Raw genomic sequence first — 19,057 nt, forward strand, 5'->3', positions numbered from 1 at the left:
GGATTAATGCACATAATGAAGTAAGAGAGTATAAGCAGGTCGATATCAAGGCATATATTTCAAAGTACAATAGCCGTCGGCTTTCATTGAACAAACACGAAGCAGTAGAGAGCAATCAAGTGAAAATGGCTTGTCAATTAGGTGAGTCAGATTGGAGGTGTTTTCTGTCTGCACTGTCGAGAGCGACCACTACCGACCGATCGGATCGCTGTCTTGTAAAATAAAAACAGGTGGATAAGTGATTGTATCATGTAAATACACGGAAAGTTTGTGTGAAAAGGCAGCCATTAGCCTAGTCCATGTGCAGCATGCAAATGTGCATTGTGGAAATGGACGGACGTGCAAATAGAAATAAGGAAACAGGTGATTGTCTTTATTTAATGCAACGAAGTCAATAATATTATATATTCATCTATTTCATCCCTGCGCGTGCAGGAATCCGTGGAGACCCAGTAGCATTACCAAGTTCACACCATAGAGTTTTCCGTATAATGACAATACCAGGTACTAAGTTACATGCTTCTGGGTAGTGGTATACCTTATTAGCAGTCCGTAAGTGTCTTCCTTATAATTCAGTTCAAAACCTTATGATAAACAAAGATACACGTAACTAGAAAACTGAAAAACCTGGTGAAATCTGATTCACTCGACGCCTGATGAGTAGAAAAGTTTGGTCGTGTTCTTATGGGATTTCGTCAGATTTCACCAGGAACCTATTTTAGGTATCGCCACTAATAATTAGCATTATTTACAATCAGATGTGATATTCATATAACAGAGAATTTTTTTTGCGGATTGTATGTGATTAAATTCAGGCTGTACTAGAGCTAAGACAGGGTTTGCTATATATTGGCAGGGCCAACCGTGGTTGTTCCAGAAAAACCTTGACCAGAGAACCGTTGAGGAGCCTCCGCCCTACTTAACATTTGCGATTCCCGAACCGAATTTCTAACACTTACCTGTTCTTTGCTACACTAAGTTGATTTTCCGTCCGCCCCAAAACGTCTACTTCAGTCTCTTGAATGTCTTTATTATATGCAAAACCGGTGATCACGCAACTACTCGCTACCCACATCAACAAGGTTCCACGTTTTTAACAAGAACCTAATCATTCCACAAACACGGCAATCTCACATTTGTGAAAAACAATAACATTTTGTTGAGTACGCTTGAGTAATCTTACAAAATGGCCTCCCACGTACCAAATCACCAGTGTTTTTGTTGATTTTTCAATTGTGAGAGAATGCGTTCCCTATGATAATCGTGCATAGCCAATCCGACACTGTCCAACTTTGGCCAGAATATTTTGTTGCTTTCATGTCCAGAAACGGTGGCAGATACTGTTCGTAACGGTCTTGGTTCGGTAACATATCTGGAAGTGCAAGAGACCGCGTAATTCTGTGAAAAAATCTTCCTCAAAACTCCCTGAAGATGCATCCACAGGTCACGGTTTCCAACTTTGTAAATGAATTTCTATCCTCTATTTCATGTGTCTTTTTAATGTGAGAGATAAAAGTATTGGAAATTTTAGCGGCGCCATGCAGCAATTTGAGCAGAAATTATTTCTGGCGGAGTCGTTTCTTTGCCTTATTGCATTCAGAATGGATTATTATTGCCGGGAACCAAAAACGTATTGAAAAGGCCACATTTAGCGCTTTGTCCACATGTTTGCGCTGCAATTATGAGGGTCGTCACGGTTACGAAGACTACACATTGTTTGTTTCACAACATTGGTGGCTGGGACAAAAGATGTTGCACATACTCAACGATGTTGACGTCTGTCTTTCCGATACGCCTGAATGCGATTGGGTCCATCGTGCAACGACCGCAATATGTCCTGCTGTCTCGTAGTATGTAATGTGCCACTGACATTAGGTAATGATCCACTTGGTTGTCCTGGCAACCAACAGTTTACTGCAGCATCCACACACAATTTTAGATAAGGATAAGCTAGTTTTGTTGTTTTGTAACTTGCCGATTGGAAGAACAATAAAAATGAGTCCAATGAAAAAAGCACATTGATACAATTCCCAGTTGCAGTCAAGCGTGTCTGGGCTTGCGTTCAAACGTTGGTGTGGTAACCCAGTAAATTCTTGAGAGCTTGTGTATAAGAAAACCGGTGGGTTTGGTGGACCGATTTAATGGAATCCTTCTACCACGATCTCGCCTTAATAGACGCCAAATGAAGAAAATACGCCTATGCTGAATTAGAAAAACCCAGTGTTCTGCATAATGAGTTCGTCACGCTCTAAGAAGTAAAACAGAATACAGTGTCATTCGCTTTCAGAATGGTTTAGTAAACAATCTATGGGGTTATAGCTGGACATTGCTTCGCTTTTGACACAGACTTTGTTGGGTCAAGTGAGCAGGTTACTACTTTGGCCGTGTCCTCTGGCAGACGAAGAAATAATCAGCATCATTTCTTACCAGCATGCTAGTTCAGTGCTGAATAACAGTCAGAAATTCTTGCTAGTTTCTATGTCTCTATGCTGAGACTGACCTGGAATTATTCTGATGGTGTTGGGTTCTTTAAGTCACATTCAAAATTCTGTGCAGCTACAAATTCATTGAATGTTCACCGAACTCTTTTGATTTCTTATTTAGTTTCAACCTTTTTTTCAAATGGTTGATAATGACGCTCTTAGCAATTCAAACGCTTAGTTAGGAATACTCCTATAGAGTCAGTTTTATTCAGTACTGTTTAAGGAATTCGACCTCATGTAGACAGTACCCGTAGGTTTTTACAATTTACTGAAGTGAATAGGCTCTTGCTGTAAGATCGCACTTATCTCTCAGTGGAACATTCTGTTCTACACTCAGGAAAACCTAGGTGCCACTTTAGTTGGAGTGAGAACTCTAAAGCAAAGGCTTCCCAGAAACCTTATTTTCTTTTTGGGCCTCGAGTCCTCGATGCTCATCAATTGAGGCTAAACGATAGCGTTAGGACGACCGGTCGACCTTTCAGTACTTCCTACTTCGGAAAATCTCCCCAAATCCGTGGTGATATGACGTCCATTTATGCCTCCTTATTGAGCCACTACTACAGTGTGAGTGCAGTAAATTATACTGAAAGGCTTCGACACTATAGCCGACTGATAACAGTTCACTTTATGTACCGTACATGACGCATGTTTTACGGTTGTCCTAAGTGGTATCCCGAAAGCCGACAGTGATTTCAAGCGTATTTCTTGAACGAGTTCACGAGATTTAATTTAAAAATTATTTAAACAGACATTTATTTACAATCCTTGCTGTCGAGCTGACATGTTTATGACTCCAAGATACTGCAATAATCATAAATGCGGATCTAGTCACACGCCATTTGAGTGTTCCAAGTAAGCCTTACAAAACACAGGCGGTTGTCTGACTCATTGGTAATGTGTGAATAGTTGGGGATTTTCGATTCAGAATGTATCACCTAATTGGAGCTAATCCATGCGCGGGAGCCGAGGAGCCATATATAACACAACAGCTACTTCATCTTCACTGGCAATCTTCAACAGTGCGTATCTCTCAAATCCCCAGAAAGATTCGATTTCACAGCCTTCTCGTTAGTAGTACAAGACCAAGCCGATTGGCCATCAGCAACTGAAGAGCAGTGTAGTTAATTTGCACTTAGCCAGAATACAGCTTTGTTCAGCCTTCAGTCACAGAAGTCGAATCATGTGGTCACATATCGGCTTGCTTCTCAAGCGAGAAATTTTCACTGAGCTACAAAACGAAGTAGATGCTAGAGGCAGTATGTAGGTTGATATAATGGCATCTTTCGTTACCAGGCCCCCCCCCCCGCCGTCTGAATTTCTTTATCAGCACGTAATACCGGATACACTTATCCTAGTCCTGCGGTTAGAATCAATCTCTATTTGTTGTGGTGGGCACACCCATCTCCTAAATCCTCGTTACGTGAAAATGTAACGGCATCGGTGTATGTAGTGGCATCAATAATTGTTTCGATAATCAAGAGCTACAGGTGTGTTGTGACGCGCAGACTGGTTCCTCATTAGGTTGTTTCACTGTCAAAAACACATTTGTTTAGTGAATAAATGCATAACTCTCAGGGTTCTTTTGCGCTGTTTGCTCTCATAGAATGAGTGTTCATATTATTCCTGTTATTTTTACAATATTGTTAGTACTACTCTTAGCAGCCAATTGACATGCGTTTTTATTGTTTTGAAAACGCATGCTTAACAATTTCTGTCCAGTGAAAATCATGTTGCAATTGATCAGATCGCCATTGTGGGTTCTCAACTACAGCTAAACTGACGATGTGAACACAAAGCCGATGGATATCTCAGACAGCGACAACCACTCAGAAGGTTTGTCCCACATGCTTCAGCCGTCCATGGTGTCAGTCGTTCAGCACAAACAGAGCGCTCATTTGTTTGCATTCCGAGGCGTTTGGCAAGCCAGTTATATGGCTAAAACACGAACACTTTTACCTGTTCAGGTGTGATTATTTCAGTGCGTCCAAATCGCGGCGGAAAATATGGGTAGCACGCTTGGCTTGTACGTCAGAAGTCCAAGGCTCCGTTTCGGGCATCACTAAGAACATACATAACTGATCAGCTCCAATAAATGCGATACTCAAGTTCAAGACCCACCCCATTTTGTGCAAATTTGCCGGTGTAATTGTCCCAAAACAAGAGAAGGACTATTCCAATGATAGTGATGTGAGTACGAACTCGAGGAAACCTACAATTGCCTGCGGTTGGTTTAATAGTCGCAAATTTTATAAAATTTGTTCATCAGTCACAAAAAAGAACAGGGAGACGCCATTCAGAAAGGGCAGTTAGGGATAGCTCAGTGGTTAAACTACGAGTAAGCTGACCGAGACGTATTAACCGAACCCGGACATCCCGACTGCTTCTGTGCTGGCTTAGACATCCTTGTAACAGCTTCGCGCCTAAACCCTTTTGATTTTGCTTGGTATTCAGGTGACGAAAGTGTGTTAGAAGTGAATGATCATGTTTTATTGCTTTTATGTTTCTATAGAGGTCGTTGCAGATAATAACAGTGCAAGCGATCGGTGGTGGAAGGAACTTTCATGCTTTCTCGGTGCCTCTACCAGTCTGCCCTCTAGGGCTCTCATCATCATCGTAATCATCATCAGCTGAATCAACCACGTACTTGTCGTACAGTGGTTGTAGCTATCACAGTTTCGTTCACTGATGATTCGGGGAGGTGTGATAGATAGCTGTGCATTGGAGGCGGAAGCTGATAAATTAGTGCGTAAATACAGCCTGTAGGTGGACCGTTAAATGAGGGGATTGGGAAGAGAGATATACATTGAGGGCAATAGCTTGGATGCATGAGCGCCACTGAGGGCTGGACCATGTCTGACAATGTCTTTAACCATTGATATGGCCCGTCTCATGGTCCCCATCCCGGAAGACGACAACGATCAGGGCAGCTGCCAAGTCACTGTTTGACCCGCCTCTGGCTCTCTTCCACACTTCACGTGGTAGTATGAAAAAAGCCCTTCGAGGAATTCGGTCAAATGGCATACACAGCACATGGCCGAGCCAACGCATTTTGGAATTAGCCTACGTGGCTTGGAATTTGCTGGTTGCTCAAAACTGAAAATTCCTCTTATCTAACACCACTCAGTTGGACGTACACTACCATAGAACTACCCAGATATCTCTCGGTCAGTCAACATCATCAATGTGCACTGATGATCTTCCCTAAAATTGTGATGAAAATTCAAACTGGGCGAACAAATCAAGTGACACCTAATAATGGCAATTTCAACCCTGATCCCAATTCGGCATAAATTAACTTTTCTGTGTTTACAGCTGTTTACTTTATCTTACTTCTCGTTGATCATTTTTGCACAAGGCCTGGATACTTATCGCCTCAGTTAGATTTAAGTAAAAATTAAGACAATACGACGAGACTTTTGAAAAGAGAGATACAAAATTCAGTGCACACGTTCCGGGTTTAAAATATATCTGAAAGCAAAAATGGTTTTGCCCAGAAAGATCAGAACGTTTTCGGAACTTATCTAATAAAAAAGCAAATCAACAGGAGGAGATGCAAACAATTAATCAGAAGCATGATTTGGCGTTCGAATTATTATTTACTCCACTACTTCAGTGGCTGATCTCAAAACATTGAGCAAAATTCTCAAAAAAGCTGACAACATATTTTTGAAAAAGAATTAGATGTAGGCGCAGAAGTTTAGTGCTTTTTGTAGGACTTTAGCGCTGATCCTAAATTTGTTCCTCAAAATAAATAGCTGCTTTGGGTAGAATCTTGGCGGATGCATACCTTTCAGCAGTCGAGAAAAACAATTTTTTCCCTAAGTAATTTTACCTACAGAAAATAGTCACATTAACCCAATGAGTTAAACCTCTGAATGTCAGTACTTTAACCAAAAAAATTTAGAGCAAAGAAAAAATGAACTTGATTGGGTTACTTTACCAACAGTCGACTTATTTCGGAGTGCTACTCAGCTGTTTATTGTCCGCTCCACAGGCTGCTGTGAGAAAACAAATCTACGCTACCCGAGTAAAACTATTGAGGCATACAGTAGGAATTTGTACCGTCAAGCACAAACAAAAACTGTTCAATAGGACATATTTTAAATGCAGGCCGTCTGCACATTAATCACATCTGACATCGCGGAGCTTATGGCTTTTCTCAGCAGATGGAATGTAAGTCAGCGACATTCCTATTGTGATAAATATGGACAACCCATAGGTGGCTTTCCGTAGGTGCATTTATAGGTGGAAAGCACTCCCTTTGCGACGTTTTGCTACCCGTATATGTATGCATGTGTACTTTTACACCGCCCTTTCGTCATTCCTTCTTACGTCAAAAGAAGACAATCGATTGAAACCATGACAGTGTAACCCTCAAAACTCATGCACAAAACAAAAGCAATCCATGGTTTGGTAAAAAAAACAATCAAGTACTAGTATGAAAGCGGTGCTGTGTTTTGATCACTTGTTTGTTTTCTGTTCAGTTCACTGTCTGTCACCTACTCCGGTTGTGAAATATTTGTTGAACAGACCGATAACCATCGACACGGATTGAGCTAACACTGCCGGCATTGGCAATTAAAACATTTCGCATAACACAATGTCAAGATCACATCTACATTACAATTGATACGCGTCCTATCTTCACAAAAAAATCTCCCCCTTAAAGGGACAGCTGATATGATATACCCACATGCCACTAAGTTTAGTATTTCTAATCAGGTTTTCTGATTCATACTCATATCCTGCACTAAATGTATGCACTTCCGTTTAACTAATTACCTCTACCATCTAACTGATGAAATGGCAATGCGAGTTTTTGGCTTAGACCCATTTTAGCTGATATGTTTATGAGGTATTTCGGGGATAAAAAACGCATACCAATTCTTGCTGTGTTCGTCATAAGTTTGTTATACTGGACTAACATTGACATGCGCAACAGACGTTGTAACATTTGAACGAATTCCATACATATTGTGATATCATGGTTGAAGGTGAACGAAAATTTGTAGGTTGTAAAAACCGACGATGGACTGGTGTTCCAAAAACAAATCAGTACAGAAAAATATCTTACCTTCAAAGGCTCCGTTGATCAAGTCGGAACTTTTTACTCTATACGACGAGATAACTAGCTGAATCTCGTTTTTTGTCGAGATATTAGAACTACTAAGATTCCGAAACCGTCCTTGCACTTTGTTACTCTCAGGGTGCGTTGGTCGTCTGAAGATCAGGCTTATTATGTTGAGTGTGAAATGGAAAAATTAGCAGTCGTGAGAAATTAAAATATCGTCACCAAGTACAGCACCACATCCAAGTTCTGCAGTGTCCCGGAGACAATGTGGGGTCCCCTTTGGGCCATCTAACCAATTTTTCCGAGGCACCTCATGAAAACTATCAGAATATCTGGACATAAACGGAGTAGATAATTCCTATGAGCTATCGACACAAAACACTCAAAAAGTCAACTCATGATATCACATGACGGCGAATTTGAAGAAACTTACTAGGTTAAAATTATGTACAAGTATGCATCATTTCATTGATCTTCAGGCCTCAAGGATACTTAAGGTTCTGGTTGAGAAAATTTGCCGTATTTTTTGAAGTGATGTCCGAATAGGAAATGGCATCAACAAAATATGACAAAGGGAATTGAAATTACGGCTGTTGTAAATGTTGAACCGAGAAGCCCAGATATACAAAGAAGAAAAGGAAATGACAGGCCTGGGGTTGGGTTCACTGTAGCTGCCGGGTATAATTTATATTCGTGGGGGCTAAAAACTTCAATCCAGAATCCTTTCTATCGTTTCAATTACACTTGCGTTATATGGAGCGACAGATACACTCATCCAAACAAGGATCAAACAAGAATTTACTTTTCACCATGAGGATTTCAGGGGCAGTAAATGTAATAATATAGACATAAGTTGCATGATCAAATGCAGCGGCGTTTAATAAGCCGGGTCTATGCGTTGTTTGCCAGGTAGCTGTTGATCTGTTTAGCGAGCTTAGCAATTAAATTGCAAGAGCGCGCTGACGACGTCTATCCCTTGTGTGTCAGAACGTTCGCAAGTTAAGTGCCAAGCTCGGCTTCCACGTGATCAACAACCAGTGAAAGCATCCGAGCTACTAGAATTTTGATGAATTAACGAACTAAGCTTAAGTGCACTTACCACAGCAAGAAGGATCCCACGCTGCATAGATCAGGTCTACCGGATCGCTTAGCCAGCAATGAAATGACAAGGGACATAAGGAATCACTCAGTTTAATAACTACCATAATGACAGTACTCATCGTGCGTTATGGCTACAAGGTATACTAATACCGAACTCTCATTAGATTTCATTATTACACTGTTCAGTTCGAGTGGCTCATTCTGATTTGTGCATCAGGGGATTGTATTCCTCGTCTGGCTTGTCTAGTGGGCCCCAAATCAGCTAGGACTTTCGTATACAGTAAAACTACAAACTAGTATAGACGCAATACACTACTCATAAGGTTGCTGGTCTTGATCAGCCCACGACCGGTTTTGTCCTTCTTGAGGCTCATCACATAGACACAGTCCTAGGGTTTCTGTTAATCTTATGTTTCACTTGAACCCAAATTGCATGAAATTAGAAAAATACACTCATTTATATGCCAATTTGGTGTTCACTAGAGACTCACTTGGAGGCCAGCTGAATCCCTTGTTTATGATGTTTTCACAAACTAGTGGGTTGGTTGACTTTTCTGCTGTTAAACTGAGTAGACAAGCTTAAAAAAGCACATAGATGAGATTTTTGTAAAAGAGAGCAGTTGCCAAAATGCCCTAAATAAGCAGCTGTAGATAGGCAGACTTACTTAGCATACCATAGCCAATTGATTTTGGCCTCATCTATTCCAACAAATGCGTCAACACAATCACTTTTTCAAAGTGCGTCATAAATAGAATCGCCAGATGTTTTATCACTGTGTTCGCCGCACACACCTTCGTTGTTTCTTCAGACAGACAGAATAGGGACTCGCTTCCCATCTTAATTGAAGAAACTGGTCAAACCCTTGTACTCCCCAAAACAACTTAGGTTTTACCAGACAAAATATCTTACACTTTCATCCAAAATCCTGTCAAGCAATTCGCCAAAAATGTCACTTCATTCACTTGTTTTGTTTTATGCTTAAGGCTGACTACGTTCAAGATAGACAGTGGGTATCGTTCCTGCGTTTACCTAAGTACATAGGCTAAAAACATTCAAAACAATAAGTCGGAGGTGGTTCAATGCGGAAACCATTTTTCCAAGAGACTTTTCATGATTCATGACAGTGTTTCCATTGGTCATTTATTTGAGGTGGTTTCATTTCCTGTGCAAAAGCAAGAAGAATCGTATATGGGCCACAGTAAATCAGAACTGTCTTTAAACGAGTCCAGTGGGTGCAGCACATGATCAAAGCCTTATGAACACCTCTTTGCTGTGGATGGGCAGGGATATGGTGACAAATGCGTGAAGAAGTTTGGGAGTTTGACGATTTGGGTAGGCGGGTTATGCTCCACGCACGCAGTCCGATTTCCTGTCCAGTTTAATGACAACCTACCCATTCTTGATAGTAGAAAGAATAGGTTCTGCGAAGGTAAACAAACTATTGGAGCTCTTCACCCATCAACATGGATATGGACATTTGAACAAGCCTCTGAATGTGCTCAAATGTAGGATACTATGCAATAAGTATGGGCAAAGTGATCCCCAGAGATTATTGCAATGCGAAGCAATCCAGAACAAGCGAAAATTGTGGAAGGAACTGAAACGAAACAAGTGTTGTAGGAGACGTTTGGCAAACTACCGCTTCACAAGTATCACTCTGAAATTGTCACTTCAAAGGCTGGGTGACCGCGCTAGCCACGCCCACCCAGATGAGATCCAATAAAAATGAAATGGCTCGTGTGGCTGAGCCACAAGGGTAAAGACCACAACAACAAGTCATCAAAACTATTTGTCGAGTAGTCATGCGAGCCAAATTGTTCTTTATGGCAAACGCTTGTTTTCCGCCTAACAATGCAACTGATAAGAGATTTAGACTATTGCAGTCTACCTTTCCGACACACCCACTGGTTTTCAAAATTACACGTATCACTGTATTGGCTGTTCTCCTAGCCGTTCTTTAATATCTACAGTGTAGTTTTCAGTTTCAGTGCCCCTTAGTGGTAACCAATAAATGACTGAAAATCAATCTAGGCTCAAAAATACATATCCTATCAAACACCTGTTCCAACCTCACATCCAAATAAATTTGGTTTTCATTCAATGTATTCTCAACTTTCGTTGGTCCTTCCGGTTGTCATCCGGCTGCACTTCCGACAAATTCGGCTGTTCCCTGAGCCCTAGGATTTTCAACAAAGTTCTCGTTATCAAACGTTATTGTCGGAGATGAACCAAACTCGGTAGCCAAACAACCTGAAATAAGTAGATCTTCTTCATATAATATATGAAGCCCGTTGGTCTGCCCTCGTTTCAGGGCCCTATGTGTGCATGAGGAGACGTATACCTAGAGAAAGTGTACAGCATGCCTGGTTTGCTATTTGGTTAGGATGATGTGGGACCCATTTTTCAAACCCTATTATTTTTCTCTCAACCCCTCTCCCGCTTTGACCTCAAAATTCCCCTTCATTCATGAGGTCTTTTCTTCGTATTTCAAGTCCTCAGGAGATAAATTTAAAAAAAAACATAGTGCAGCTCCCTGTTTCTCCTTTTGTATGGTTCAACTCTTCTCTCGACCACACTTTTACGCTGTTTGAATACTCCCACATTAATCTAACTGTTAGATGTATTCCATTGATGAGACTCATAGGGATAGCTTATTGTCGAGTCTATACCTCCAGTGTACGATACGTTCCGGCATGGTCGCGCTCCGGAAATTACTGCTTGATATAAGTGGCTTCTCAAATGGGCAACTCCTCATTTTCGATCTTATATAATCGACTACAACATCAATGTAGGATAACGTCATTTGTTGAAGTGTTTAGATAGAAGACATCTTTGATATAGTGAATACAAATACAAGTTTGCGCTGAATGATCACTCGGAGATTAGAAACTGGTTATTTCGCAGATCCGTTGGGCTACCTTCCTGCACTACTAAAACGACCGAAGTGTTTGGTTTCAGCGGTTGTTTGAATAACCTCCAAACTTGTTGTGGAAGCTGAGCAATCTGAAAAACTGAAGCGGATCAATACACTCACGCAAGCTGTCTACTAGAGACTTGTTAGCCATAATCTTTCCCGAGCACACTTGATTCAGGCATCTGATGTGGGCTCGGCCTTGTGATCGATTGGTGTAATTCGAAATTCACTGTTGGCTCACACGCCTGAACATGTGGTGTCCTGATATTGGTACATCCCCCTAAACGTAACAGGAACAACGAGGTAAACCTGTCCACTTGAATGAAAGGACAAGGTCAGATTGCGAACACATTTCGGCCAACTCCAGGATGAAAAGCCACCGATGTCACTGTGATTCTCATTTATTCGAATGAGCATGGCTTACACCGCGTGCTAGCCATGACGGTAGCAAAATGATTGCATGGATGTAGCTCAGGTACTTCTGTTCTGTAGGTCAACTGCGGTGATGTATTAGCCAATGGGACTCTGATTTACTATGCTGATCCTCTTTTCGCTTGGCTGCGACCTCACATATAGTTTGATTAGTTTAAAAGCAATCAGAATTCGCAACATACGCATTTTTAGTTGAATTTTTGACAGACATTTCAGACAGACTTGTATTTCTTTTTTTTTGGGGGGGGGCATATTATATCGGAGTGGTTTCAATACGTGGAGATTATCTTCAGACGGTTTTCGTTCGTCAGAAGTTTGCTTGCTGATGGACATGGCTACCCAGTGCACGAAACCAAATCTCATGTACCTGCAAACCCATTGACTGGTGGCTGATGGACAGCTGAGCCTATTCCTTTCATGAGTGCTTCTTCAGCTGCATAAGGTGACCGCAAAAGTGTTGTCCCACTATGTATATTGGCTCAATTTGTAGAATCTTGAGTGCTTCTTCAGCTGCATAAGGTGACCGCAAAAGTGTTGTCCCACTATGTATATTGGCTTAATTTGTAGAATCTCTTGTTCAACTGTTTTTTTTCTGTGATCGTTAAATCTATCGAATTTGTAGGCCTTGAAATTTTGCTGAACATTTCATTTCCCCTTTCATCACTTTCCGATATCATTTACAAAGATTCATGAAACGTTTCATTCACTTATGCCCTAAAAATATTTCCCATTTGGTATCATGTGTTCGCATCATGGGCAGACTGACGGTACTGGTGCGTTGCCAAGGTAATGCAGATTGATATTTGTGGTTGGAATGGGAGCAGTTTATCATGATCAGCTGTAGCTACAACCCCCTAGCAAACATTTCGGCCATGTTCAAACAGGTGACAAACACACAAAACTCGGTAAATTGAGAGGTTTCTCTCCCACCGCTGATTGGAGAGAAAATCCCATACTTTACATGATCGATCTCGCAGGTAATCCATCAGTTGATAAGAGGTGAACACCAGTCCTCTTGTACTCGAACTTCATTTGCTGCAAAACATGATTGATGGGTTAACCGTTTCATCGGCCGAAATCTGGTTTCCTTTGAGCAGATGGGCTAACTAGCTGTCGGACAAGTGAAACAGGCGGTAAAGGGTACGCACCAACAAGAATATCTGTAGAGTGCTTCCAAAAGATTCAACTGCGAGGAATTTGTGCAACAGAGGATGTTTATTGAACATTTAGAAATCTAATGCACTGACAGAGCGTAATTAATTGATTTTTTCCATACTTTTTTGTGGGTTAGCAGTTTTAATCCTTTTCTATCGTAGACCCGGTGAAAAACTTTCACTTGTGGTGCAGTCCACACGTCTATGTATTATACGAGTAACTCATCGACTTGTCGCCTATAGATCACGCATTCCTAAATAGGTTTTGCTCTTTTCTACTCTAAATGTACGGTCAGATGTTGGTTTTTGATTGTCTTCATTAATGTGCCTATAAAATGTCTCTTTAGGTGATAAGTGGATGTCGGATGTACAACGGATAATCTGTCGGATGAAAGTCCTAAATATAATGTTTCGCATAAACAATTTTTGGCAGTTTTAGGAAGTGTTTAGACGGAAACATTGTGAAATGATGGCTTCACGTTAAACGAGGTCACTACCTTTCAATTTGTGTGTTAGAATTTCGTGAATTCAATCGCATCTTTGGAGCTAACATCAGTTAATTTGGGTCTAACGAATTTGAGTGTTTTCACATAACATGGAGCAGGTTTTTTTATTCAACTACCCAGTCAATGTGTGTACCGGACACCGTATAACCAGTATTTGTGTATTTAGAAGCGCTCACACGCGTGGTATGACTGAACCAACTGGTAGCAATAGTACCCCTGTGTATCCCTATTTTGGTAATAGATCTTCTCAAGCACCATTGTTTCTGCATTCAAAAGTTTGTGCCTGGAAGTATTTTCATCATAACCAGCCAATGACTGAACTGCGACCACATTTGCTGTGTTCGAAATATTTGTAACATTAATCTTATGTTGGGAATGATGGTGAACAGAACTCTGACCTGTTTGTACTCGGTCTATTTTGATCCATCCACGTCTTTCATCTCCAGTTTTCTTAAGCGACATTATACATTACTCCACATGCCATTCTTTTTGTTGCCATACCTTATCTTTGTGTTCGCGACTTGAGCATTCTTTGATTCCGTCTCAGCTGATAAATAACCCTTGAGGTAAATGATCTTATATATTTCCCTATATTTCTATCTCCGACATAATAGATTTGGTTTACATCCGATCTAACCTTCTAAATGATACTTGTCATCATATGGTTGCTAATAAAGTTGCCCTAATAGGGATGTTCTTTATTCAAATCCGATTCCATGTTTTTTTGCCTTTTGTGCATGGTGATGAACTTCTCAGGATGTTTTCATTCGACAAAACGTTTACCAAGAGAAAATAATTTTTGGGAATCTATCCCTGTAAGGTGGGGTTGCGTTGGATGTCCATCGTTGCCGAGAATATAATGGCAGCTGAACTGCACCGTCCCAAAAACACGTTCTCGCGAGTTAACTAAGAATTGATCGCATAATAATGAAATTTTGGCCCTGGAACAGTAAAGGCTTATCTTACTCACAAGGAGATGGTGCCTCGGAAAATGACCTAATGCCTGACACATACATCCAGAAAAAACGAGATGGGATAGCGTCCTTCCTCGAAGTCTTAAAACCACCAACTTTTCAAATGAATTTCAGGAAACAATCTTGCAAAACAAGCATTCTGAATTTATACTGGAAGGTGCAGAAGCACTATAAGTAAAAAGCAAAAAAGTGCTTCGAACAGCATTAGCGTATCCAACATCACTAGCCGTTGTATCAACTCCCGATTCATCCAACAAATAACAGTTGTAATTCTTAAATTCTTTCAACCGTTTGTAAAATGAGCAAAGAAATTCTGCTTACTTTCTTATTATGGTGCTCCGACGCCACCGGCAACGCCCAGATGGATTTCGTACATTTTCCTTCTGCTGTTTGTTTACTAGTCATTTACTATGCGAAAACTCACTAGTCCGACTAGCGAATAATCGATTTGCGACTAAATGCTGCATCATCTGTCTGTTCTGTTATGCACTGAACTATTACACTTACCCTCAACGTAAGGGACCAACCCCTTTAGCAGCTTTGAATTTATTCTGCTCTCTTCCTTTTTGTTCCATCCTTCTACATCATTTTACAGTATATTGCCGTCTGTGACTCCCAGATCTGGGAAGGCTAGGAAATAATGGAACCTGCAGGCTGCCGTAGAATGTATGTAGTTCTTACATCAGATCTCAGAATATAGATGTAAATTTTGTACATGGTCCTAAGAGACTATGGTAATAACATGCATTTTAGTTCGGTAACTACGTTAATAACTGCACAAAAGCATGGCAAATTTGCAAACTCAACGTCTGTTGGAATTAGTTCATTTATTAATTAAAAGTCAATTTTCGTCCTATCTAATTTGTCACGCAAACAGGCGAAACTGCCGTTTAACATGTTCTCTTCGAGATTCCGATTGGAACGAAAACCAGAAGGCAAAAGTTGGGACAGTGGACCAAGAGTGATCTGATAGACTGTTATATTGGCTAGGAAGAACCGTAATGCGTATATTTTTGTCATTAAACTTCAACTGTAAGTTACAGAAATAAAAACGTCCGCTCCTGCTGAGCTGAAGTTTATTTCGAACATGACTAGTGCTCAAGACATCTCTAAAAAGGGTTGTATTTCATTTACTCACCATTCGTAGTTTCTTCAGTATTTTGAGTGTCCTGCGCAGGTCGTATGGCTCGAATGATTAGACGTTTATCAACGAACATTAGATAGAATTATTCGAAGTCCTTCCGAATGGAAGTTACCAGTCAGGTAAAAGCGCCATCAAAAATTATTCCACAGATAAAGCCTCTAGTGCACCAGGATTGACTCATTTATTATTGTGTATCGGATTTTTAAGAAAACCTATCAAAAATACTTTAGTGCTTGATGATAGGGTTTGCCCAGCCCCGTCAGACTACCGAGTCCAACAGTTCGTGTTCAGAAGCAACCAAACTACTCATTCTATTGGACTGATGAAGAAATCATCAACTATGAACAAACCTCATTGAAGAAACATCAATTTGTCCTTTGCCTATTATTTTTGCTCTTTTAGCTGTCTAATGGATAACTCTGCATTACTTAATTATGTCTCAGTTTGTGCTTGTTAGTGACTATGCGAATATGAAAGCCAATGGCGATTTGCTGAACTCCATGTACACAATAGAAATTGGAAAATTCAAAACCCTTAATAACTGGCGGTCCATCCAGTCGTCCAACATACTGCCAAAACTCAGGAGGTAGACAAAACAACACGACGTGATGGCATATATATATATATATATATCAGTTCAGTTGATGTTCCATCGAATTTCTAATCTCGGTACAGGCTAATGAAATGAATGCTGAAACGAAACCGGAGACCAAGTTCAGTGAGCACTGAACAGGAATACGAGACTCACTTCAATTGGTGTGCCACAATCTTTTAACCGATTATGAAAGTCTGCAATATTAACCGATACCCGAACTCTCTTGACTAGCAACCTCACTCCATGTTCCTCTCTAAATGTAAATTTTACCGCTTTCCGCACAATCATCCTAAGTGCCACCATTTGTGGACAAGATCCGCAACACTATCGGAGAACCGTAGGGCGGATACGAAAAGTAACCCAAATAGAGCTTTTCCAGTGCATTATTCTGGAGGTTACAATCATGTGACATCTAAACGATCTGGTTGTTAACTGGTTTTAATGCGGTTCATTGCTAATCTTTTGTTTTAGTCTCGTTTATTCACAAGTCGCTCACACTCAGACAAAATCTATCAACTAAGATAATCCTGAAATTTCGTGGTGGGGTTTTTTGGGGCCACCGGACTCCCACAAGCTAGTGTCAGTAGATCATTCTCAGGCAGATTTCAATTCACCCACACTCGGTAGAAGATGTGCGAGCATTTCAGTTTTCTCCATCAATGAGCAAGTTAGGTTTTTTTCAGAACAAGATGTTGGCTGAGCTAGGTATTCGTCGCTCTTCGTCCAAGCTGGTTTTTGTAATTGCATTTTTGCTTTTATACCAGTAGAATTATTATTCCATTATTCAGCTGGATTTTCTTCATTTACGAGTCAGTACACTGTGCGCGAAATCACTCCAAGAGACTTATCGTCTGCACTTCATTTTCCAGGACTGTAGTCAGGTTTCTAGTTTAATGACTAAGTCACGAGTATCTAAATCAAATAAATTCTTTGATAATATCAGGTTTGTAATGCATTCCTGCCTACCACAGGTGACTGAATACACCAAAGTTGCTACTAGATTTCCAAATTCATTTGAAGTGCACGCACGGGGACATTATCCAACACTGGTTGTTTTTTCATGGGCCTGAAATTGTGCCAGAAAACATGTCTAGAATAGGAACAACCTTAGGTACTTGAAAAGGGACATAAACTCATCTAAGCCCAACAAATGGGCATAAGCAGAATGCGCAAAACATAGTTTAAAGTGAGTCAGTGAGCTGCCAGTAGAATTGCTGCTGGAATTCATACGATGCCACGCCACCTTGGTTGTAATAGCGCTTTGCCGTAGCTCCTCTTAAGCCAAACGTAACACCATCACCATTTAATTTCTTGCGTTCATCGCACAGTGAATAGTAATTTTACAGCACATTGTATATTCCGACAGAATTGCTTCATGTCAGCTTAGGAATGGCTACTTACAAACCTTGAAGGAGATCCAAGGTACACACAGCACCGCTCCTCCTTCTATGGTCGTATACTCATATTCTCAAATATCCGTCATTTATTCATCAGTTATACTACTTATGCAGTAAACCGCAAGCTAGCTTCCTGATATGACGGTCACCGAAGCAGATCGCAATCAGGCAGTCAGTCACCTTAATTCCAGATAGCTGGTGTAGCTTGTACAAACACGAGAGTAATACATGATTAGAATTTTTTCCTACACCAAATATGCTGTTTGGGAACAGTGCACTGCCAGCAAAAGAGTGATTTATGATAAGAAATGTGAATATTTTGACACCCAAGTGCTCTTTCAAACGCTGATTTTTGTTTGCCCAAGTAATAATTATCAGATCGCTTAGTTCTATAGTTGGTTGGAGCAGCTTGGTCAGGCATTAGGATGATCTGAGTTAACGGTCTTGCAGTCACTTTTTGATTAGATAACATGATAGTCCAAATGTGTACGATACTGTGCAGTACCTGCCACACCCATATAACTAGCATGTTAAGTCTTACGTTACCTTTCCACCAAGCTAGGAACTACCATACCGTTAAAAAATAAGGGCATTACATAAAATGAAGCAAACTAAATCTGGATACCGGATGATTACCAATGTCACTTTATCTCCTCACCATCCTCTCCAACTGCATACAAGTCCCTATGTGCGATGGGTGTCATTACAAATAAAAAATTACGATAATTATGGGTTAAAAGCAAAAGCGAATCGAAATAACCCCAATGGCTTAGGAAAAGTGTGGCATATTTTGCCTCCAGTTACGAATTTTCTACAGGAAATTAATCACCCTTTTCTCCTTTGTTAGTGAAATTTACTGCTCTAGGGGACCTGCTAAACGAAAGCAGTATAATGGCACAAATGTTTCATGGGTGTCACACGAACCTTTTTTAGTCCATCTCCCTCACCTTCATTTTAAAATGCTTTAAACTCTCTTCAGAAAGTCGTTATTGCTTTCTGGTCTTACAGTCAAGTACTATAAAAAATCATGTGTAAATCGGAACGTCTGTATTACAGCTCCCAATCAGTCTCGACATAATTTTCACGATAGTATTGGGATTTGTCCTGATAACTCAGTAGGATCACTGAATGGCTCAGCAAGACGGAACAAGTAAATCTAAGGAAATGTACACACCGAGCGTCTGCGTTGAAATCTTATCTATATTGCCCGGAAGAAATACTTCAGACAACTACTATATTTGTGCAAGATGAGTGTACTGGAAAATTGACATAAGGTGTTCACTAC

General features: G+C 40.6%; 1 protein-coding gene across 1 annotated transcript in view; it reads right to left on the reverse strand.

Moving 5' to 3' along the window:
- Positions 1 to 1,209: 1,209 nt before the first annotated feature.
- T265_14145 (hypothetical protein) overlaps positions 1,210 to 19,057 on the reverse strand; it is a gene marked incomplete at both ends in the record, with an annotated part of 37,376 nt that continues 19,528 nt past the window's right edge. Inside the window, one exon of the mRNA XM_009172214.1 lies at positions 1,210 to 1,372. Coding sequence (XP_009170478.1) covers positions 1,210 to 1,372 — 163 coding nt within the window. The remainder of the gene's footprint in view (positions 1,373 to 19,057) is intronic.

The sequence above is a fragment of the Opisthorchis viverrini genome, assembly GCF_000715545.1.
Source record: "Opisthorchis viverrini unplaced genomic scaffold opera_v5_149, whole genome shotgun sequence".
Classification (NCBI taxonomy): domain Eukaryota; kingdom Metazoa; phylum Platyhelminthes; class Trematoda; order Opisthorchiida; family Opisthorchiidae; genus Opisthorchis; species Opisthorchis viverrini.